At 41.3% G+C, this 24714-nt stretch overlaps 1 protein-coding gene across 6 annotated transcripts in view; it reads left to right on the top strand.

Moving 5' to 3' along the window:
• Window positions 1–24714, top strand: part of Aig1 (androgen-induced 1) — a 221985-nt gene that overhangs the window by 29078 nt on the left and 168193 nt on the right. For 4 of the 6 annotated variants that reach the window (XR_003948769.1, NM_001347362.1, NM_025446.4 and 1 more), the window contains one exon: window positions 10563–10718. The exons of the other annotated variants lie outside the window; for them this stretch is intronic. Coding sequence is in view for 2 of the 4 variants with exons in the window: in NM_001347362.1 (NP_001334291.1) it covers window positions 10563–10718 (156 nt within the window). In the remaining 2 variants the exon portion in view is untranslated. The remainder of the gene's footprint in view (window positions 1–10562; window positions 10719–24714) is intronic. 6 annotated transcript variants of the gene reach the window in all.

The following is a 24714-nucleotide window of genomic DNA, read 5'->3' as shown; positions in this document are numbered from 1 at the left end:
TTTTCTGTCACTATGAAATTATGAAGTATCTTAGGTATTTTTAATGTATCTAAGATCCATGCTGCCATTTCACTTGGATGGTAGTGGGATTCTTGTAGCACTAGTCATATACTTTCTCAAACTGAAAGGACCTAGAGCCCACATAAATCTACTTAATCTAAAGGCATATATTCTGTAGTTAATAAATAACTACACAACAAAAATTGTGTAATAATAAATAACAAAAAGCAAACTTGAAAATATGATTCAACTACTTGTGGGAGTTTACCACGTACACTGGCAAACTCCAAGGTGTTCTATTTGAAGGTCAGTATAATGTGGAAGTCGCCAATTGGAGCAGATAATGTCTGAGAAGGGGCAAAACCTTATAAAACTTATCTTGAAACATTTGCCTAGGAGGTCCTATTTCCCATGATAAAGATCAGTATTTAGAGACAGTTTTGCCTTCATCTACACCTGAATTATATAGACAGAATGTTGGAAAGAGCATGTCATAGATTTAAAATACTTACAAGAGACATTTCTGAGGTTAGGGGTTCTTAGCTAATTGGCTTTATTCATGCAATTTCGCATTCACTTTCTGTTGCCGTGTACACGTCCCACACAGGTTCTGGGTTGTTGTCTGATTTTAGGTCACATATCAGTTAAGATCCCATCTGATCCTGACTCGGGTCAAGAGCATCTTTGATTTAGGTTTTAGATTCTGTAGCCCTTTAATGATGTCATCCGGTGCTGAAGCCATCTGTGAGATAAATTGTCTTGATAAGTAAAAACTTGGAATGTATTTTATGGTATTAGAAGATTTAATTCACTTTTACAAACATTTCTACTCCTAAATGCATCCTCCCTTCCCCTGCATAATGACTCCCTGCTATTAATGTGCTGAAACTACACATCATATATTTGGCAAATACAGACACTAGTATGTTGGAGGTTAGGCCTGTCTGGACATATTCTAGACAGCAAATGCACAACCATTTAACAGCCTGCATTTCCTCACTTACAGTTTACTTAGAGTTTGTAGCTAGTGGTTAATCAATAAATACTTGTTTAAGCGATCAATAGTGGTTTTAATTCCAGGTTAACAAGGATCCCTGCTGCACTAACAGTTTATATGAACTCTATAAACGTCTCCACTTTTTGAGTAGTTCGTGGTGTCAGAGTAGGACCCTCCCAGTAGCTGTGGACATGGAGGCGGAACACTGGCAGGTTGGGCACTTCCTATCATCATTTGCTCCAGAGAAGGGAGTCCGTGGAAAGTTGGCTGCTGTCCCCTTACTGAGTTTTTATGCAGTGTGGTTTGACTGTACCCTTGCCTGTGGGGAACATATGTCAATACCTTCTCTAGGTAACTGTCCACCTTGTACTTAAATATTGTTACGATTTTCCTTGACAAGTCTTGTCTTCCCATGCTGCTTATCATAGCATATTATTTCTGACTGAAAGGATTATCATTCTTTTGTTATGGCCAAATGTATCTCTTGCTAGTGCTGACTTATGGCTCGTTCCATAGATTTCCAGTAATGAGACGGAGTGCTATGAGGTAAACATCTGCGCACATGAGCGGGGGGGTTTTAAATCACAGCCTGCAAACCACGGAGCTTCGTGGTGCAGTTAGTCCATCTCCTCAGAAATGCCTGTGGTAAAGGCTTCTTGAAAATGGCCAGGCTCCAAGCAGGTCACTTAGGTGACACTTTCAGTCATTTGCGTGATAGGTCCATGTTGGCTTGGTGAGGCTGACCTCCACGGGTCAGGGAGGACAATTCACCAGCCGGGGAATTGATGGACATAGTCTCAGCGGGAGGGAGCATGAAATACTTTTAAACACATTGATGACTTTGCAGTGTAGCATTTAAACATGTAACCGGTCATGGATCCCCCAGTCACGGATGACCGCCCACTTTGTGACTGTGCAATGGCTATAAGATGTTCAGACGTGCCTGGGGGGAAGACCGTGAAAACAAACGCACGGCAGATCTCTGCGGAGCTCTCCTGTCCGGCTCTGCAGTGAGTCGCTTACCTCGTGCTGCTGAGTTACTTTTGGCCTTCGCTCTTGATCCCATGACAGGAGAAGACATGCATTACTAAGGAGTCAGAGAGCTGTGGAAGGGGGGACTTCCTCAAAGAGCTTGTGTTACAGTCCCTCTGGGTGATGGTGTGTCTCTCCTTCCCATGTGTTGCCCAACTCCTTCAGGAAGCTCCCCCCTCCCACACAGACACTGTAGGGGCTGGTTTCCAGTAAGAAGATCACTGCAGCTTTTGGGAACTAAAAACAAAACAGCCATTCCTGCACTGCGAGGCTTCATATGATGGGAGGAAAAAATACAGGAGGGGCCAGAGTTCATACCACTTTCCTGAAGGTTTTATTGACTTTTCTGCAGGGGAGAAATCTCTGTGTCTTCCAGATATATAATTCATTTTATATATGTGTATGTCACACAAACATCTGTCCTATATATGTATATGTCACATATATGTATGTGTCACATATGTGTATATCATATATGTATGTATATGGCACATGTAGTCAGACTATAGGAATAAATAAACAACATACAGTCTACTGTCTTCTCTTCTTTGCATTGTATATATTCTTTGCAATATACATAGATTCATCCAATGCCAGGTTATGCCCTTATAGTCTCTAACTAGAAAATCCCAGGTAGGTTTGGTTTTTTATTTCTTCATCATTTCCGCCTTAATTAATGCTCTTGTCTCACAGAAGCTCCTCCAGGCCTTTATGTATAACACGATAACTCTGGCTGCCTCCTTCCCATCTGTTCTCTCCCCAGTTCCTCGTTCCATGCCCCGTGCCACTTCACTTCCCGTTGCCACCCCACCCTTGAGCTCCCTCCATCGTGTTGCTTCTGTGTACTACGGTAAAAGCTAACTTGAAAATAACAGGGTCTCCAAGACCCACATGGCACTCCTTGCCCCGTCTTTTAGAAGGACAGCACCGCTACTAGTGTAGACAGGAGCCAGGAAACCCTAATAGATCAAATCAAGGCAGCTACACTCTGCTCTCTTAAAATTCTGTAAGTAATGTTTGCATTTCTTACTTCACATGTTGCTTTTATTTTTTTCTCTATTTTGGTGCAGTTTTGTCTCTTACTTGAGTTCAGTTCAGTAGGAATATTTAAAATACTAACCAGTTAATAACATAATTTGATGAATGAACTATAATTTAAAGCAATTTCATTCCATTTAATAAACTGCAGGTATACTGGAGTCAAATAAAATATGTTCTGGACAGAAAGACCGTATCTGTTTAGGAATAGATGCTAGGAGTCTAGGGACTTTCCCCCAATGTACAGAATATGGCAAGCATTTAATACATTCCACAGAAAAAGAAAATGCCACTCAATCTTTATTTCAAATTGATAGTGTGTGAAAATATGCATGGAATATTTATTCTCGTGAAAATGAGCCCTCATTCATAAGTGGATCATTAAGTAAGACATGACTTCCGGATAGGAAGGGGAGGTGGAGAAGCAGTGCAGAAGGACTGTGGAGAATGCACGTTCTAGAGGATCAAACACTCAGTGGCTCCAGAATACCCTGAGATGGTTTTGTTTTCTGATCAATTCTTGGGAGCGACAGGATGCAATGGGCCACTGAGTTTCCATGTGGTGGAAAACAACACAAGCAACCAGCCTGCTAGAAACGCACGGCCAGATGGTGTACATCCAGGTCATGCTGAGCTGACGGGTTGGAAATGCCAGCTCTGCAGAGTGGTTGGAGCCAAATGATTCTTCAAGGTAACCCTGCTTAAGACTCGCATGTGCGTCTCCATGTAAAATTACACTGTAAGCAGTGTGGTGAGTTTCAAGAAGACAGGGTAGTACTTTGAGGCATTAGATGTTCCCCGTGGGATCTGGTAACTGTCCATGGGAATCAAACTCTAGTAAATGTAGTAGAAATCCAAATCGTGTTTCAGTATTGGCCAACTGTTTCTTTAAGCAAATAACCCAAAGTCAACTCACTGGTGAAGGAATGGTGGAATGTTTTAGACATGTTACATCATCTTTTGATGATGAAAGCTAACAACAGACTGTTCCATTCTTTGGTGGGTATTAGGATCCCATGACCTTTATCATCTCAGGCAAGCATATTACCATGGATTTGCATCCCTGACTTGTTCTGTTAAAGAAACACTAACTACCAGCCAAGTTCCCTCTTTCTCCTTAGGCTGAGGCTCTAGGAAACCATTCGTCTTGCCTCCCTCTCCTTGGTGCATTCTCACTTGGAGAAGTGCTCATAGGAGTTCTGGGGAGGTTGAGGTCACTGTATGCAGGCAGGAGAGAGGCAAATGGGATGACTAGAGATGCAGGGAAGCCACCAAGTACTTGTGAGTGGACAAATGCGTTCGGTGACACGTTGCATAGGGCGAGGATACACTTTGATTCTGCATACCATTAGCTGTTCAAGTTCTGTTGTTTAGAATATTAATGACTTTCCTCATGGTTGAGACAAGGTTGCTGATGAAGCAAGGTAAGAAAGGGGTTACCTTGGCAGCCAGAGACAAGGAGAGAGAGAGAGAGAGGGAGAGAGAAGGAGGGAGGGAGGGAAAGAGAGAGAGAGAGAGAGAGAGAGAGAGAGAGAGAGAGAGAGAGAGAGAGAGAGAGAGAGGTATGAATGTGGGTACCCTGCTCACTTTCTGTATTTGGTTCATTCTAGGACCCCAGGCTAAGGTGTGGTGGCTCCTACATTTAGAGTGGGTCTCCAATCTCATTTAGCCTAATCTAGAAACTCTCACAGATGTGCTCAAATGTTTGTCTCTTGGGTTTCTAGCTCTGTCAAGTTGAGATATGAGCTCCCACGTGCTATTTAGTGCATGTCTCTTTGTAGAAATTCTTTTGGTTTTCTCCTCTACTAGAGTGAGTTTGTTTTCCACCTTTCCTTTCTGTTTTCAACTTCTCTCCTCTTCCTTTTCCTTCGATAGCTTCATAAAAGTATGCTTCCCCCCCAAAAAACAACTAGTCATTTATTCATTTAAAATTCAGGTTTATCAGTATCAATTTTTTATGTGATACAGGTTGAATATGCCTTATCAAAAATGCTTGGAATCGGGAGTGTTAATGGATTTTGGATGTTGTGTTTGGTTTGGATTTGGAGGGTTTATATTGTACATAATGTGCATACAATCCCCTGGCCTGAGGATGGGATGTCTAACACAAAATCCAGTTTTTGTGTGCCTTGTACACTTATTTGGAAAGTAATCTTATACAATATTCTTAATTGATTGGCTCATAAAACACCATTTACGTATCGCAGATGAAGGGTTTTAGATTTAGAAATGATGCTGCAGATTTGCATTTTGACATTGACCCATCAGATGACGTCACGTACGGTGTCACTACCCACTGTGCCATGGTGACGCTCAGATTTTTCTCACTGTGACTGAGAATTTCTCATATGAGTAAGTAAGGTATGCTTCATCTATGTAACTAATAGTTATAAGAGCCTTCACATCTGTATCTGAAAAAGACTGACTCATATATTTACATGAAAATCCAAATATTTTATGTTAGTTCATCAATTGAAGGCACCAAGTGTACCATTGACTGTATCCTAGAGCTTTTACATGAAGAATAGTAGCGAATTCCTGCATGGAAAGTATGATGGAAATCTAAATTAGGCCTTCTTCCTTGCGCCTGTCTCCCGGGTGAATTTCCTTATTCTGTGGGTTACATAAAACACACGAGTGAGTTCCAGATACTTACGCTTCATTGGCACCAAGCCAAATTTCTATTTTCTTTTCCTGTAGAAAAAAAAATGATGCTGTCGGATTTTTGCACATAGTGCACCACTAGGTTTTTTGAGCTCACCCAACCCTGCACTGATTACCCGGCCCTTAAAATTAGAGGGGCTGAGTTACAGGGAAAGGATTGAAATAGTAGCATAGGATACGAAAAAAGATGAACTGAAACACAATAGAGAAAATAATAGAGTTTCAACCTACTCAGTGATCAGTTATGAAAGTTAAATATTATCAACACAACTGGAGCGCCTATGTTCCTCTTATGGCCTCTTCTTTTCCAGAAGTACTTGAGTTTAGTGCTGTTTATGTAGTTTTATTTGTGTGTGCCTGTTCGAGTGTACACCACATGTGTGTGCTCCCAGAGACCAGAGAGGGCGTCAGATCCTCAGGAGTAGACAGGCAGCAAATTGTCTCAAGGCCAAGCCAGCCCTCCAGTCTGAATTCAGTGTTATTGATCTCTGGGTGTTTCTTCCTGCTCACTGCACGTGCCCGTACCATGTCCTTATATTTGTTTCATGATTTATTTTAATAGTGTCAAAATATGCCATTTCCTGCCTCTGTTTTTAGTTCACTATTTTTTTGTTGCAAAGATTGAAACCTTTTTGTTATGAGGTGAGAGTTTTCTTGCATAAGTCGAGCATAGTTTATTCAGTCCACTATTTAAAAACAACAACAACAACATGTCATTGCTTCAACTCTGGTAAAGCAGTGCGAGCTGACGCTGACTTTCTCACATACCGAGGTTTCTTTAGGGCAGTGCTTCTCGGCCTTTCTATGCTGTGTCTCTTTAATACGGTGGGTGAGCCCCCAATCATAAAATTGTGTGTCGTGTTGCTTCATAACTGTAACTTTGCTATTGTCGTGAGTCATAGTGTAAATATCTGTGTTTTTCGGTGGTTCTAGGCGACCTCCATGAAGGGGTCATTTGATTCCCAGTGGGGTGTCAACCCACAAGTTGAGAACCGCTGCTGTTAGGAAACTGAGTCACCAGATCAAGAGAGCACGGCAATCTCTACACTATTACATCTCTGTTGTTATTCACAGTGTTTGTCTGAGTTGCATTCCCACAATGAGCTTTCTGGCTGAGTTAGAATTATTTGTATCTCTATTTTGATGAGAAAATGCTATCTCATTGCAGCTCTCATTTGAATCCTCCCTGGTATTGGTCACACAGGACACTGGATGTTGACCAACAGTCACAGAGAATAGCACTCCCTGGTGTGGTCATCAATGCCTCGCCCACACTCTGTGAGGGCTGACAGGGAGCTGACAGAGATCCAGACATCTTTAGTCTTACGATATGACTTGAGAAATTCCCTAAGCATAGAGTTGTTCTCTGACTCATCTCTGGTGATCAGAACCTGATGCTTTGCACACTTCTGCTTCATTTCCACTTGTGGCAATCTTCGAAGCGCCCGCTCTGGCTATTTATACAGCAACAATAGACTGGAAGTCATGGAAACTGAAACCAGTTTAAATTCTGAGTAAAACTGGAGCATGACTACTGCTTTGGTTGACTAGTAATAGCAGGGTTTGAGGGAGCTCCCCAAAGCCTACGCTGCTAACAACATGTGTGCTATGAGGCTGAGCTCACAGCTGGAAACAGATGTTTCTAGGAACTTTCATCGCCTTATTCTGTGCTCAAGTGAGGGACCATATACAAAACTTCTACAGACTTCCCACTGCCAATGTGGGAATGCCTTTTCCCCTCGCTCAAGTATTTGCCAAGTTCTATAAGGTAAGGAGAATTGTATCGCTTAAAAATAGGTCATTAGCAAATTATTTCCACTTGAAGAAGTCAGAAGACTTCTTAATCTACCTTTGGTGTAAAGTAGGTAAGATTGGACCCAGGGATCATATTCCTGCCCCTTCTAAAGTTTTGTTTAGCTATGTCTTGGTATGCTGCCCGGTTGCACTCAACATCCACAACTTTGACCCTAGTTCAGGAAATTGACAAATTATTGGTTTGTTCTATTTCCTGGTTCTCACCCACCATGCTCTGGCCCAAGGAAAGTGTGGCCGTTGTGAATGATTCCATTTGTAATTGATTTGGGAACAGTAAAACGGGTAACTGTAGTATACAGTGGTCATAGCACCTCTACAGTACTGTGGAAAGATTTGATTTCATAAGTACTAATAACCTAAGTTAGCCATTTAATTCAGCATCTAAAATAGAAATTTGTTCCAAATCAGGGTGGATTTTTCTGTTTAATTAATTGAATTCTTTGTCGCCAGCTCTCACTCCTGTGGCAGACAAATGCCTAAGTCCAAGTGATTAGAACACACAGGACAGTCTCCCTGCATTTGGCTCATTCATCTGCCCCCCCCCCCCTGGCATTTTCTAAACCTCATCAGTGAGTAGAAACAGACCTCAAATGTGAACTGTGAAATAATACCTACCCCACTTAGATAATTAAAAATTTTCCTGTTGAGTCTATGTAGGGATGTGTGTGTGTGTGTGTGTGTGTGTGTGTGAGAGAGAGAGAGAGAGAGAGAGAGAGAGAGAGAGAGAGAATGGGGAGGGAAAAGAATGTCTTAAGAAGAATGAAAATGAAAGTAGTGGAGTCCTTTTTTTTGTTTTTTGTTTTGTTTTTGTTTTCTTTTCATTTTGAATCATTTATTCAAATTCCCTGTTTTGGCAGACTGATGGCAGGTCTTTTAAGGTAGCATACTTTAAAATCTTATCTCTGAGAATTGCATTTAGATATTTTGATTATATGTGCCCTCATGCTCCTTCCAACTCCTCCTCATCTGTCTCCCAACTTTTTATACCTCACTGTCTTAGTTACTTTTGTAGTGCTATGACTAAGTACCATGATGAAGATAACTTATAAAAAAAGAAAGCACTCCACCAGGCTTGCTTATAGTTTCAATGAGTTTGTTCACTGAAGTAGTATCTTAGAGCTTATATCTGATCCACAAGCAGAAAGGGGGGGGGCAGAGAGAAATACACAGAGAGAAAGATACAGAGACAGGCAGACAGAGACAGACAGAGAGACAGATACAGAGGGAGACAGATAGAGAGAGACAGAGACAGACAGAGACAAAGAAAGACAGAGAGACAGATAGAGAGAGAGACAGAGAGATAGACAGAGATAAGGACAAAGATATATATATAGAGAGAGACAGAGACAGAGAGAGACAGAGAGAGGGACACAGAGAGAACTCACTAGGAATGGTATGAGCTTTTGAAACCTCAAAGCTCATCTCCAGAGATATACCTCCAACAAGGCCACACCTCCTAATCTTTCCCAAAAAGTTCTACCAGTTTCAGACCAGGCATTCAAATGTATAAGCCTATGAGGCTCTTCTCATTCAAGCCACCACAGCCATTCAGTCACTTCTGCTGTTGTGTGCGTGGATGTGTGGCCATCCACTGGAGCTGGTTAAAATACCAGGGGTCACATCCCAGAAGGAAACTGATCCGCCCTATCCCAGCAGTCTTCAATTGCTTTAGCTGAGGGTATGGCTGTATGAGCCCCTCCCCCATTTATGCTGGAATTTTGACTGGTATGATCTTGTGAAGGTGTCTAGCAGGAGTGCAATAGCTCTGTCATGTATGGAAGGCAATGCTTTGCAGCAGTCCCCACCCCACCCCATCTCTGACAATCCTCTCAATTATCTAAAACTGTAAATTAATTAATTAACAAACATATCTAGTTTCCATTTATACGGTGAGCTCTGTAATTAGGCTTTGTATATGTTCTCTTCAAGTGTCATAATACATGCATGCAGCTGTCTTTGTGTTGTATTTAGTGTTGTAGTAAATATTTAATCTCAATTGGAGGTTTCTACCCCACCTTAGATCATTCAGTTCCCAGGTAAAGGACACAGAACATAATTATAATAAGCCTTAATAGCACTAGAGCTGGGCCGAACCTTATAAACGATTAGTATCTGCTATATTTACAATAATCACAAGTTATAACTTGTCATGTTCCTTTGGGCCACTCTTAACTCTAATTGGTCAGCCCTCATGGGCATGCTTTCATGACTCACCTAACTCATAGCATCTTCTACTCTCTCCACCTGTTTCTCTTTCATTGTCCTGCCTCAGACCCCAAGCCTAGGAACTAAAACCCTGCCTATCTCTTCCCTACCCAGCTATAGGATGTAGGCATCTTCATTAACTAATCAGGGATAAATTGGGTGACATATTGGTCAGGGTTCTCTATAGAGTCACAGAACTTATGGGTAGTCTTTGTATACTAAGGGAATTTGTTGATGACTTACAGTCTGTAGTCCAACTCCCAACAATGGTCAGCAGCAGCTGTAAATGGAAGTTCAAGGATCTTGCAGTTGCTCAGTCCCACAAGGCAAGCAGGTGAAGAAGAGAGAACAAATCTTCATCTTCCAATGTCCTTACGTAGGTCTCCAGCAGAAGGTGTGGCCCAGATTAATGGTGTGTGCCACCACGCCTGGATCTGGGACTTGCTGTGTCCTAGATGACCTTGAACTCTGAGATCTCCCTGTCTTAATCTTCTGGGGTTCACAACCACTATGCCTCAAGATCTCCATGCCAAGATCCAGGTCAGACACTTATATCTCCCAGCCTCAAGATCAGGATCACAGGTGAGTCTTCCAGTTCTGAGTTGTAGTTCATTCCAGACATAGTCAGGTTGACAACCAGGCGCAGCCACTACAGGGGGTTGCATAGCACCACTGATGTGCCTGAGGCTCTCCTTGTCCCTGAGGCAACCAGGGCAAGGGTTTAGAATTAAAATGCATAGCAACAGCCCAAACCGACGTTTTGGGTCTCCATAGCCCTTAGTGACCAGTTCTGGTGATTGTCTCCTTGCAGGTTATCCAGGCCGTGTTCTTCGGCATCTGTGTGCTGACTGACCTCTCTAGTCTTCTGACCAGAGGCAGCGGGAACCAGGAGCAAGAACGACAGCTCAGGAAGCTCATCTCTCTCCGGGACTGGACGCTGGCCGTGCTGGCCTTCCCTGTCGGGGTTGTGAGTATGAGACAGGATGTACTTAGCACAGAAGACATGTGGGTCCCACTTCAGATTTGGTTTTGTTTGTTTGTTTTTTTGTTTGTTTTTTAATGAGGGCTCTTTCTAGAAGAGTTCTTCCTTTAGCTGGTACTAGGGACAGAACCCAGGACCTACCTCATGGCTCACCCAAGGTTTCTGTGTTTGTTTTCCAATGCTGCCAACACTGCAGAAATTTTATTGTCTTTTGGATTGGATGTCTGAGGTCTAGAAATCCTAGATCTGGTTTCTTTTGAGGCCCATGTCTTTGGTTTCAAGAAGGCTGCCTTTATATTGTTATTTTCTCTTCCCCTGTGCCAGTCTGGGCTTTGGTTCCCTCTTCTTACTAAGAGACCCATATTAGCAATCAAAATTCTCTAATGGCTGCATTTAATGTCAACCTACCTTTTTAGTGCCCAAATGTCATGTTGTGAGATTTAGAGGCCTGAGATAATATCCACTGGTGAGGGATTTGCCATGTAAACTTGAGGCCTGCAACCAATCCCCAGGACCCATGTTAGAAAACAAACACCAAAAAAAAACCCAAACAAACCCAAACCCAAAACCAACCAACCAACCAAACTCCAAACCAAACCATGTGGTGATTTGCACTTGTAACTGTAGTGCTGTGGAGGAAGAGACATGGAGATCTCTGAGCCTAGTTGGCCAGCCAGAATATCAGACCAGTAAGAGACACTGGAGTATGGCTTCGGAGGCACAATATCTGAGATTGTATTCTGGCTCCCACGTGCATGGGCATGTATACATAGATGCATGTGTAGACACATGTGCCGCAAGTACTCAGACACTGATACATGGGTTTGCAGAGCACATGGTTCAGCCCATTACATTTTCTTGAGCAGCCTGAGCTTAAAATAATAATTGTTTGTTGGGTCAACTTCAAACTTAAGAAGAAGTCAACATCCGCTAACACTGTACTTACGCAATGGCACCATTAGCGAGTGTTACTTTAAAAATGACGCTCAATGTTTGGGTCTGTCTGGCTCCATTGATTTTCTGTTTTCAGTTAGGTTCCCTCTGTAGATCAGCCTTCTTCACAAGTCTGCTAATTTTCCATTGTCTGCACACAAGGTATATTTCTTTAAAGGCCTCATGAGACACCATAGATTTTTAACTTGTGTGTAGCCAGAAGAATGGGGAAATTTTTTGTGTATCTGAGATTGTGAGAGAAAGTATCTTATGTAATGCAGTTTGAGAATATTCAGTTGTTGTCTGATTCTGGAACAGACAGAAGCTCCGGGGACGTGGCTAGCATCCGTACTGAGTCCAAGTTCACCATGAGAAACGTCAGAAAGTTCTTTAAATCTTGCTGCTGACTCTTTCCTTCATTTGCCAAGTCTGGGTTGGCAGAGACCTCTGTGTTCTTAGTGCTGAGCTGCCATTTTCTGTGTGCTGAAGTGTATTTTCATGGTTGAAGTAGCCCCGGGCTCCTGAGCCTAACACAAGGGCCAGAAGAACCTTAGGGTCCAATCATAAGCCTGCTCATTCTCTCATCCGTTTCTTCTGAAGATCTCAAAGCATGCGTGTTCAGATGGAGGCTGTCCAGGCAATCTCTCAAAATCTCCTGTTTTGTGATTATACGTGTATTGCACCCACACACACATTATTATTGTTACTATTATTATTATTTGTGTATATAACTGCATATATAATTTTATTTTTGTTCTTATACAATTAAAATACTGAGCCAGTATGCGAATACACACCTGTAGTCAATCATTGCACTCTGAAGGCTGAGGCAGGAGAATTGTTGATTCAAGCCACCCTGGGCTGCATAGTGAAATCTTGTCTCCGCAATGTGACTACCTTCTGTGAATCACGTAAGGGAAAATCCCCAGCATGAACTGTAAAGATGTCGCGTACTTTCTGCACCAACGGAACATCCCGTGAAGTCCAAGTGTCAATGTGTGGAAATTACCTCTGTGATTCAGGAGGGAGAGGTGTAGCTTTTCACCTCCACCAAATGCATTTCCCTGATGTCACACAAATGCATTTCCCTGATGTCACACAAATGCATTTCCCTGATGTCACAGCTTCCGAGCATGTGCAGATCCCTCTCCTGGGAAGCTCCTGACAGCAGGCCTTGTCTTGTCCCTGTGCCTTCATGTGCACAGTGCTTCCTGGGATGCAGGAAGTGGTCAGAGCTCTGCAGAGTCACAGGATGGATTAGAGTCAGTGATGGATACGGTGTAAAGAGTTAGCGTTTATGTCTCTCTCTTTTCTTGGCATGGATGCCGTTGTCACTATTTCCAGTTTTTCCAGTCTCGTTACTGAGTCATTTCCCTAAATTTTAAAACTGCCTTCTATATGTTTCATTCTCTCTCCATTCCTTCATCTCTCCCCATGTTGATTAAAGTCTTTGTAGGTATTCTCTACAGTCGAGATGGTTTCCACGCTTTCTCCTCTCTCCTCGGGACTGCTGTTGACTTTGTATCTGTCTACCCAGGTCCCGCCACACTCCTTTCTTTCTCTGATGCAGAAAATAATCATTTTGCATATGTGTTTTTTTAAATTTATTTTATGTATATGAGTATACTGTAGCTATCTTCAGACACACCAGAAGAAGGCATTGGAACCCATTACAGATGGTTGTGAGCCGCCATGTGGTTGCTGGGATTTGAACTCAGGACTTCTGGAAGAGCAGTCAGTGCTCTTAACCTCTGAGCCATCTCTCTAGCCCCAAAAGAATCATTTTGAGTGAAAAAAAAAAAAGAGCACCTGGTAGGTGGATTATTCTAACAGTCCACTAATTTTATTGCAAGGTCTATTTATGGATGATAGGAATGTAAAACTATAAGCATTTTAACTCAGAATAAATCTTTACCTTATTACCTTTTACCACTTACCTTTCTCCCTCTCTCTCTCTCTCTCTCTCTCTCTCTCTCTCTCTCTCACCTTTCTCTTCCTCAGTTAACTTCCCCTCATTTTTTTACAGTGTCCCTGTACATTTGCAATGACTTCAGAGATTCCTAAGGCCCTCTCTTACCTTTCTCCATGTCTGTCATCTCTGCCGAAGGGGCTCGAACACTACTATAGCTGTCTTCCCATCAGAAAGACCTTGCTCAGTGTTCTTTCCTCCATGTAGTGCTGTTCTGAGAAATCACTGGGAAAGGCATGTCACTCTCCTGGAGGTGCATGGCCCAGAGACGCTGCCTCACTTGGCTGTAGAAGGTTGAGCTTCATCAGTGCCTAGCATTCCATGGGCACACAGTTATAATGCCTTTACCATCTTGGTTAACACAGCGAAACATCCCAATATCATCTCCGAGGCAGGGCAGCAGAGGCCTGGCTTGAGCCTCATAAGGGGGAAGGTGCAGAGGTGGGGCTTTGAACTCTCTGTATTCCACAGAGATGTCCCAGCTCTATTCTCTGGCTAAAGGGTGACTGCCACCCTTACAAAGTTTTCCCAGGTGTTTTGTACTGGCCTCCTGTGTCACTCTCTCTCTTGGTCAGTTTGTGACCGGAAAAGCTTCATGTTTTAGGCAAAGAACATAAAAACAAAACAGTAGAATGTATCACCTCTGCTCAAACTGCTCTGAAAAAAATTTCTTGGCCAGAGCTTTTCTTGGCCCATGGTCTGTCTGTCTGTCATTCTGTCTCCCCTGTCCCAGTCTCTTTCTCCTACAACCAAAGCAGCAGGAAAGGCCCTCATAGGCCCTCTAGGGTTGGTAGACTTTTACTTTGGTGCTTCCTCCAGGGACACGGTTAATTGTGAACTGACAGTAATTGCTTTACTTGAGCATGAGGTAATGAAAAAGATTTGGAGAACTTTGGATCTTACACAAGCATCTTCATGGTCCCTTTTACCCCAGGGGTATGTAAAAACATCCCAATCACAGATAAAGTGTACTTTTGACTCACTGTGACTTGGAGGACCAAAGCAGGGGTGGCTTATCTGAACATAGCATGTACCATTCACTACAGTGTCGGTTCCCATAAACAGCAAAGCTGGTCTTGATTACTGATGCTAATGGCTGGACACACCACCCCTCCCCGAGTCCTGCAGCTCAGTTTGTAGGTTTAACTCTCAGGAGGCTGTTCTTACCATGAGCAGTTTACTTCTCAACTCTGTCACCCTTTCAGAGAATAGTTACAAACAATTCTGTGACATTATGTCGTCTGGAAGCACGGAAGTTTCTTAGGAGCAGTCCAGGGAAGAGCTTTGTGTCTCCTATGACTTAATCGACCCTTGAGCCAGCAAATCCCATTTTAGTTAAGAAAGTAGGTATACCCACTTAACTACAGAAGAAAATAAAAGAGCTTGAAAAGTTTGAAAATGCCTCTCTCAGAAATCCTAACTCTGTCCCCCATTGCCATGAATTTTCGCTCACTGAAGCCCATGCAACCCTATGCGTGTGCAGCTGCTGAGCTTGAATAGGCCCCATAATCAAATCTTGCCAATCATAAGGCACCAGTGTATCTTTGCCCTGGTGCTGACTTGGGTTGCTCCAGTCCAGATGCCGCTCTAACCATCCCAATGTGGAGAAGTAAATATCCCCCAAGGGTGGGTCCGTGGGAGCCCCAGAGGTTTGGATCTGTTCTATCTTGGGATGGGCATTCGGGATGTCAGTGCAAATGTGCATGTGCATAAATGAGCTTGTCTGCAATTTGTCCTTCGTACTGAGTTTAGTTTCAAAACGATTTGCTCCGTAACTATTTCTGGTGTTATAATCATGTCTTGTAAACACTTAAAGATTTTACATGTACTGATCAACTGTAGGCTCATACTTGTGATGAAGACTGTATGGTAGCCCTCTCAAAAATACAAGGAAGGCTAAATTTGAAACCTCATTGCAAACTCCAAGAAAAAAAGAGCATTGCAATTCCCAAGAGTTTTTATTATATTAGCTAAATCTAAGCTATCTTTAAAGTTTTTGAGGTGTATGTAAATTGGATGGCTATACTCCTATAATTCAAGAAACAAGAAACATTGTTTTCTTGTTGACTTTTAAATGCAAAAGTTGGCTTAGATAGGAAAAATGCATATTAAGTATCAATTGTTAATTAATTAGTATTAGTTGCTAAAGATTTTTTGAAGTTTGTATTATATTTATTTGTATATATTTATTTGTGTATATGTGTGTATACACACATGGGGGGCTTGCCGTAGCTTCTGGAGATCAGAGGACAACTTTGCAGAGTTGATTCTTTTCTTCTGCCATGTCTGGCTGAGCAATAAGTGCCTTCAGGTGGTGAGGCAGCGCCACGGCCTTTAATTACTAGTTTTAATATATGTTAATCTAGCACACAATGGAAATTAATTTGATTCTAGTTAAGATTACAACCAAAACCAAATCTGTTTCCTTCTTTTTTGAAACTGAAAGGGAACTATTTTTGAAGTTCCTCATTTAATTTATGCTGTAAATTCTGGATTTAACTTTAAAGTACACTTAATACATTTTCATTCAAGGACCTAAAATCAACCCCTTTTCTAGTTTCCTTCAGCCTTAGCTGGTATCTTCTTCACATAAATCTTCCTTTTCTTTCTTTTTGCCTCCAAGATTGAAAAGGAAAACATTAGTCAAGTAATAGTTCTTTGTCAAACCTAGCTTGCAGCAGTGGGCAAGGGTGTTTGCTACATAGCCTGGTGACCTGAGTTCGATCCTCGAGATCCACTGTGGAAGGAGAAAACTGACTCCAAAAAACTCTCCTATGGTTCTCTTGATCCATGCCACAAATATCTACACATAAGTGTGACTTCTCCACAGTAAGGAAATATATTAACCAAAATCTTGTCCACTCTCTGTTGAGTTAATCATGTGCTTGCCCCTTCACAGGAACAAGGAGTTGAGTTTAATTTCCCAGTGGTAGAAGGTTCATAGGTGAAGAGCCCTTCAAAATCAAGTAGTCAAAATTATCCATTATGATCTATTGTGAAATAGATTTAACTGCACAAGATCTCACTGCCCTGAATTTGAATTTGTCAGGTTTCACTTTAAGGAGACTAGCCTTACTAACTACCCACATTAGCATGTACATAGAAGTGGACAGTAAACAGCCTTGTGTCTAAGATGGTTCTGGAAGAATTCTCAGAAATACTGTTTTGGGTTTTTTTTTTTTTTAAGCTCTGTTTTGAGAGGTGGGTGCTAGGAAATGACCTCCAGCCCTTGAAAAGACATCAAGTGCTCTCTAACCTTTAGAGAATGTCCATATTTTTTAATGCTGGGTCTTACTTGATTCATACATATATGCCAACACATGTCCTAGGAATGTGGGCTGCCCTGGTGAGCCCTGTGCCATGTTGGGACAAAGAGGACTGTCCCTTCAGTCCCACTTGGTTTCTTTGCTTTTCTGTTTATTGTTCACACAGTGGGGATGATGAAGGACTAGGAAATAAGAATCTTAAATGTAAATTAGTGGTCCACCTAAGCATAAAGGTGTGAATGAGAAGGAGTTATCAAATTGGCAAATGAGCCCAAGGAGCTTTCCCTGTCCCTATTATCTTACAAACAAATCCACTATGTAAGATGAATGCTTCACACAGGTGCAGATGACTAGACAGAAACAAGAGTCAGTGTTCCTCTGTCCAGGGAATAAAATGAGTGAGCAGATGCCCAGGAGAAAAAAACAAATCAGTATTGACTCAACAAAGGAAAACAACCTCCAGGTGTATTGATGCGGTTACCGTTTATGTCTGAATATTCAGAAGTGTTAACTGCAGCTTTGACCCGCCTCCTATTATCTTGGGGATTTTGAGAACACATCAAGTACCCAGGGGCCTTTGCTGTTGCCCCTGATTTTAGTCTTGCCTGTAAACAAGCAATTCCACTCGGGGTTCCCAGAGTTCTCACCACTTCCCTTCCCTGGGTGGTATACCTAAGAGCTGAGTTCTATCTTCTAACCGCTGGGTTCCCTTTGGTCCAGGTACAATGCTAATGAGGGCTTTGCTTAGTGAGCTGTTTGCCTCTCCCAGCACTTAAGAATGAGTTCCCAACATTCTCACCTTACTTCCCAGATGGGATGAGCTGCCAGTGTATGGTTGTAGCGACTGTTAAATGGTGCTACAAAACCAAGCTGGATGGAACCTAAACCTTCGCCAAGAGGAGTGCTTGCTTTTCAAAATGTCGCCCAAGCGTCTGACACAGCAGACGCAACGTTTGCCTGATTGACACTTTCTCCCCTTCACTTAGAACCTGAGCTGCCCAATGTTTCCAACCTGGCGGGCGAATCAGAGTAAGGAAAGGTAGTCTATAGAATCCAGACAAATTTTCTATTTTGTCTTTTTTTTTTTTAAGGCTCACAAGAGGCTGTTGGTGTGCACTGTTGTTGCTTATCCTTGACAGATGGTTTCATGCTAGTGACACCATGGTTCTGTACAGTTCATAGGACTGTTTGAAAAGTACCTGGTTTGTTAAGAAAGAAACAGATTTCTTACTTTGTCTTCTCACTTCAGCAATTGTATGTAGACTTAACCAATGTATTATTTAAAGTATGTTAAAATAAGTTTTTATCATGTGGCTTGGCTACACTTTTCAAAAAGGAAAGAGGTAGCTAATTGTACTTAGTGCTCTATTGAAAATAACTGCAGGTTCTAAGAAGCCACAGTTTGTAGCTGAACAACCATAGAAATATTTTTAGCAAGAATGATCTAGTACATTCCATTCGTGCACATATCCTAATAAATGAATTATACCTAGTCAAAAAACTTTTTATTATGAACTCCCAAAAGCCATTTTGAACTGCTTTATCAAGAACACTTGCCATTAAATCTACTCGTAAATTTGTAATGTTTGAATCCCACCCTTTTTGACAAGGATTTGAGGTGGTGGTAAGCCCCATCAGATAGTCAGATTCATTCCAGCCTCAGCATCCTGGGTCACTGTGTTGTTCAGCAGAGGACTCCTGAAAATACCCTTCACTGGCTAAGTGCCTTCATGATTTAAGAGACTCACAAGGACTTTCTTATACTTTTCTATACCCTCAGAGGGAGCAGAAACTTTCCAGGAAACTGACATATTCAACCAAGTTACACTGAGCATTAAACACAAGTAACCGTATTAATAACTATCATGCGATTTTCCTAACTCTGAATCATACCTGAGACCCTAGATAACAAAAAGATAACAAGAAACACTTGTTTCTTGAGGTTGTGTTAATGGAGGGAAAGCTGTTGCCATCCACCCAGTCTACAACAGCTGGTTTCCTCTGTTTTTGTCATGTCCAGGAAAAGTACTTAACATTTTGGACTTGGTCAATGATGTTTGATAAACTATTGTGCCTGAAGAGCCTCAAGCAAAAGGAATAGTGTGGACTTTGAATGAGAAATGTCTCCCATAGACCCATATATTTGATCACTTGATCCACAGTTGGTGGTACTATCTGAGTGGGGAATGGACCCTCAGGAGGTGGACCCTTTCAGGAGGAAGTATGTTACTGAGGGTGGACTGGTGTACGATATATGATCACACTGTGAACTGTGAGATTGTGTTGTTTACTGAAAAAAAAAAACTGCTTCTAATTGTGGTGTGGATCAGCTGTTAGCACACACCTTTAATCCCTTTGGCTGGAATACAGACACACTCATAGCACATGCCTTTAATCCTAAACAGTGAAGGTAAGGTTAGTTTGTAGATGGAAGCACACTTGATGTCTAATTGAGTGGCAAAGTGATGAATCAAAGAAAGACTTGACAAAATAGGATCTGCCCAACATCATCTAATGAGAAGAGAGAGGAAAGGGAAGCCACTTAAAAGAGCAAGGCAGAGAGAAGGGGGAGGCAGTCTTACTGGGGCAGTTGTACAGAGACAGATTTCAGAGAGAAAACAAGCTAGACACAGGTGAAGACAAAAGGAGCCAGAAAATTAGAACAGATTGCTAGAGTTAGTTTGTGGCCAAGCAGAGCAGTTCAGTCAGAGGCCAAGAGACAAGCCATGTTGAATCAGTCAGCGTGGAGAGGAGTTTGAGCCAGAACAGCTGAGTTGAATCAGCCAGCCAGAGCTCAGAAAGAATAAGAAAGTGTGAGCATATTCAGCTGTAAGTCTCAGAGGCTGAAAACATTCTAGGCCTATGTAAGATTTTCCAGAGGCTAGAAGCTTCCAGGACTAGGCTTAGGTTAGCAGACAGAAGCAGTAAGCCTCATGAACAAAAATTACTTCAGGCAAACAAAAGTTACTTTTACAGTGGGCTTTAAGGTTTCATAGCCTGGCCCTGTTGTTCTGTCTCTGCTCATTGACTGCCCAACTGGGCTCACACTCCTGACACCATGCCTCCCCACCATGATGGAGTCTCACTTTCTGAAATTATAAACCAAAATCAATATTTTTTCTCTGAGTTGCTTTTGTTCATGGTATTTTATCACAGCAACAGAAAAGTAACTAATGCCAGTAGTAAGGGAAGAGAAAGAAGGAATTGCTATAGGGAAAACATTTATCCCCATGACTTGGTTTTCTCCCAGTTTCTTGATTCCTTTGACAGATCAGCATCAAAACCTGTGTTTTTCCCATCCTGATGTCTTCTCAAACCGCAAATCCTCTAGTAACCAGTGGTTATCATTCCTTGTTCCTTCATTGTGCAGAAGGGTGCTTCATATAGATAAACAGGTAGGCAGACACACACATGGAGGGGGTCAGAAAGAGAGAAAGATTGATTCAGCAACTCATGAAGTGGCTGAAGCAGATGACAGAGAATTCATATGCATTACATGCAAAGGGAAGATGTCTTCTAGGGCTGTCAGGCAGACTGCTGACACATGCAATGCGCACCTGCATCTTTGGCCTATTTTGGTTGCTTTACTTTCTGCTTTATGTGTAGCAGAGATCACCACTGAAAAATGTAAAAGTAAAACATGGAAGTCCACACAAATTTCCCATAGTAAGCATTTACTAATTTATAAAGAAACTCCTGAGAAATGTCCTCATATGACTATTTATGTATTTTCAAATATGTCTGCACTCAGAAATGCCCATGCTTAAAGTTAGAAGGCATATTGTTCATCAAAGAAAATAGAGTCTTCACAACTTATCAAAAGCAAACAAAAGCCAAACCCCAGCCAATTGGAGTTTCTCTTCAAGTGTGGGTGTCTGAGAGGATGGCTTGCCACAGTTTATCCTGAGTAAAGGAATGTTTGGATTATGAAAAATAAACTAATTCAGATTTTCTTTTGAAAAAAAAGAAAATAGAGTCTTGATGTGGTGTTGCTATAAAGACAACAAACAAATTCATTAATGCTCCCCCTCAGATTTGTTCCTAATTGCCACCTAAGTGCAGAGTATGCTGTTCTTCTCTGTTATACACAAAATATTTATCTAGTTGTTTATGCATGTAGTCTAGGATGACTAAAACGTAGAAAATCATAAACTTCCTCCAATCACCAAAGCAATTTAAACTCAATGGGAAAGGTACTTGTGGGTTCCTTGGCATCCTGGCACAGTGCTTAGATATTTGTTTTTATCAGTTTTTTTGAAATACACTTTCAATAAATGAATTTATATTAATTAATAATTATATGGTACATTTTTTTGTTTTTGTTTTGTTTTTTGTTTTGTTTTGTTTTTTTGTTTTTCGAGACAGGGTTTCTCTGTATAGCCCTGGCTGTCCTAGAACTCACTTCGTAGACGAGGCTGGCCTCGAACTCAGAAATCTGCCTGCCTCTGCCTCTTGAGTACTGGGAATAAAGGTGTGCAACACCATGCCGGCTATAGGGTACATTTTAAAATAAGTTTATAATATATGATGAGAAGAGAAATTCAGGCTGACATGAGCATCTAAGCTCTGTTACAGGCAAGATAACTCTGACAGAGCCAAAGTCAAAGGAAGTCGTGGTAAATGGATGGTACTGACAGGTGGTAAAAGTGACTTGATTTTCATGCATCAGTTTATACTGCATGGATTTGCTTGCTAGGTAGACCAGAAAGCCTTGGTGGTGAGCAGAGGGCCTTGTTGCTTATGAAAAGCTGGAGGTGCTCTGTTGCTTTTGAGTACTACTATGGTCACCTATCTCTTGTTTCTTCATTTTTCTTGGTAATTCTGGGCTTCATTTAGTCACTATTCCCCTTCTGGTATTAGAATAATGTTTACAGTAATGCTGTTTTCAAATCACTAAATGTGTTGTTTCATTGACCTCATCACATGCTGGATGCTTCAGAAAAAGGACAATTCAATTAATCTGTTAAGTTATTAATCTGTATTAGATTATGTAAATTATATCTTTCTTAATTTTATTCCCAGATCACAACCTTAAATTCCAATTGTATTCAGCTAGACAGTTCTTCTGTGTACTTGAGACTCCCCATTTAGAGAATTATGTTAATGTAATTGTGTATATATAACTAGACTGTAATCCCCCTTTACTGAAAATTAAAGAGGAATGTAGAAGCAGCAGGGGTTTGATTAGTTCATTCTTTTATAATGGGCAAGGTTTTACAGGTTGCTTTAGAAAATAAGCTGTTTATATCACTACTAATTTATTGACAGTGGTTCTTAAACATAAAACATGTCTGCATGTGAGCTGTATGGAGAACAGACTAATTATTTTGTTTGCCATCACTTGTCAAAGAGAAAAGGGTTTATCTTATTTATTTTGTTGTGGAATTCAATTTGATGTGGATCTAACTTTGAATTCCTGAAAAGGTTAGCTGTTGTATCCATAATGCTAGGATGACCACATGATGGCTGTAGTCTCGACTGTATGAGACATGAGGCAGACATTGTGGAGTAAGCTTCACATGCATCTTGGTGGGGACAAGCCAGACTCAAACCATGGCAAGACTTGTCCACAGAAGCTGGTATTCTAGGGAGCAACTTGCATTTGGATAATCAGAAGTATGAACAAGGCAAAGTTCAGACATGAAATCAGGAGAAGCAGATTGTATTGCCTCTTCATCCTATAGATAGGAGTTTTCTAGAAGGAGGATGCACATGGTCAAATATTCCTTACTGAGATGCTTCAAATTCTACTAATATACTTATGACAAACAAAGATAATGGATTTTCACTATTTCTCTCACATTTAATTCTGCTGCCTTAAGGCCTTCTGTATCATGTCTGGTCTATAGAACCAACTTAGTAAAATTTAAAGTATGTGCAAAAATGCTCTCTCTCTCTTTCTGTCTCTCTCTCTCTGTATGTGTGTCTCTGTACACACATGTGTATCTGCATATTTATCAGTGTGTGTGCTCGAATGTGTGCGCGTGCATGTTCATGCTGCTTCCCCAGAGTCATTACCTGTATTCACTCATCTGAAAGTCTGTGTTCTTGACAACTTTAGGCTTTTCTGGAGGACTCAGAATTAGTTCTGAAAGTTTCTGCCATTTAGTTCATTCATGCATCCAAATATTTATCCATCTGAAAATAGTATCTATTACATTTTATGTACAACAAAGTGTTTATAGAGCGTAAAAGCAATGATGCTGGGGTCCTTACCATCTTCTTCAGACTCTGGGTTGGTTACTTATTCTTTCTACTTTCTCTGAGTTTCTTTCTTCATCTATAAAATAAGAAACATAATCCTTGATATTTCTTGAAGTGCTTACCTCAATATTGTTGTGTCAAAAGATCTTGCTTATCAAGTCTCCTGCCCCATATAATATAAAGGCTGCACAATTGTAAGATAGCCATACTAAAGCACCGAGAAAGATTACATTTATAAAACCCTTTAAGAATGAAGAAAATTGTAGTAATGGAAAGAAGTCAGTGATTACCAAGTACAGGCATGGTGGACTACACAGAGTTGGTATGGAGCAATTTTTTGTGGCAAGGAAACTTTTCTGTGGTTGAGGTCATTGACAGTGGCTCTACAAATGAGTGCTGTGATAAATTTCATAGTACAATATACTCTACTATTCTCTCACAGAGTGCATGTAAAAACTGGCATAATCCATATATAGTCTTTTTATATAATGCACAACAGCGTCCAGTATAAAGGTTTGGCTTGCTAGGTAGACCAGAAAGCTTTCTTGGTAATAACTAAATGGCCTTGTTTATGCTAAAGCTGTAGACACTCTGTTTTTGTTTTTTTGTTAGTTTGTTTTGAGCGCCTGAAAGAAAGATGAAATTTCAAGACCTATAAGTCATATAAAGTACTCAGAAATTGCTGGTTGTTTGTGAGCCTAGAGGCTGCCAGAGGCTGAGAAAAGAGAAAAACAAACCCGGGTATGCCCAGTAGTTAAAACATTCCTTGGAACATCTTGACCAGAAAGATTAAGAGGAATGTGAGGACATAACAGGGCTATCTGAACTGATTCGACAACTCACAGAACTCTGACACCCTACACATACATTTAGTTTTTCTGCTGATGTTTGAATAAGCCAATAGAATGTTGCTATGCTGAATTCCACACCCCTAAGCCCCTTACCCCATAAAACCCCCTAGCTTTCGAGCCTCGTGGCCGATATCAGTTATCTCCTGTGTGGGATGCATGTCGGTCCAGAGCTCCGTCATTAAATTGCCTCATGTGATTACAGCAAGATGGATTCTCGTGTTTCTTTGGGTGCTCTCTCACTCCCGAGACTAGAGTGGGGGTCCCCGAAAGGGGGTCTTACACACCATGTTCGTGGAAGATAATACCACTAAGGAAACTAGATAGCTAGGCAATTTGGTAATACTATTGTTAGGTTTTTGAAGAACCTCCATTCTAATGAAAATGTCCATACTATTTGCACTAATGGCTGCAGCAGTATGCGTTCCCACCAGCAGTGAATTACACCTCTATTTCTTCCACATCCTTGCTAGAATTTACTATCATTTATTTTCTTGAGAATAGCTATTTGACTGTGGTGAGATAGACTCTCAAAGCTTTGTTTTTAATTAATTGCAAGCTATGGTTATAAAACACATGAGCAAATGGAACTTAGACATGTGTGAGTTTGGTAAGGTGGTACCGGGAAGAGGTTGTGAAGTGTTAGAAGCACACTTTGGAGTCATTTTACAGTGAGAGTTTTGGTTCTGTCTTGCAAGAAAGGAAGAACTACGGGAAATGGTCAGTGGTTAAGAGCATTTTCTGCTCTTGCAGATGACCCA

The sequence above is a fragment of the Mus musculus genome, chromosome 10 (genome assembly GCF_000001635.26).
Source record: "Mus musculus strain C57BL/6J chromosome 10, GRCm38.p6 C57BL/6J".
Lineage (NCBI taxonomy): Eukaryota > Metazoa > Chordata > Mammalia > Rodentia > Muridae > Mus > Mus musculus.
Note: the sequence above shows the minus strand (reverse complement) of the source record. Positions and strands in the feature narration are given on the sequence as shown.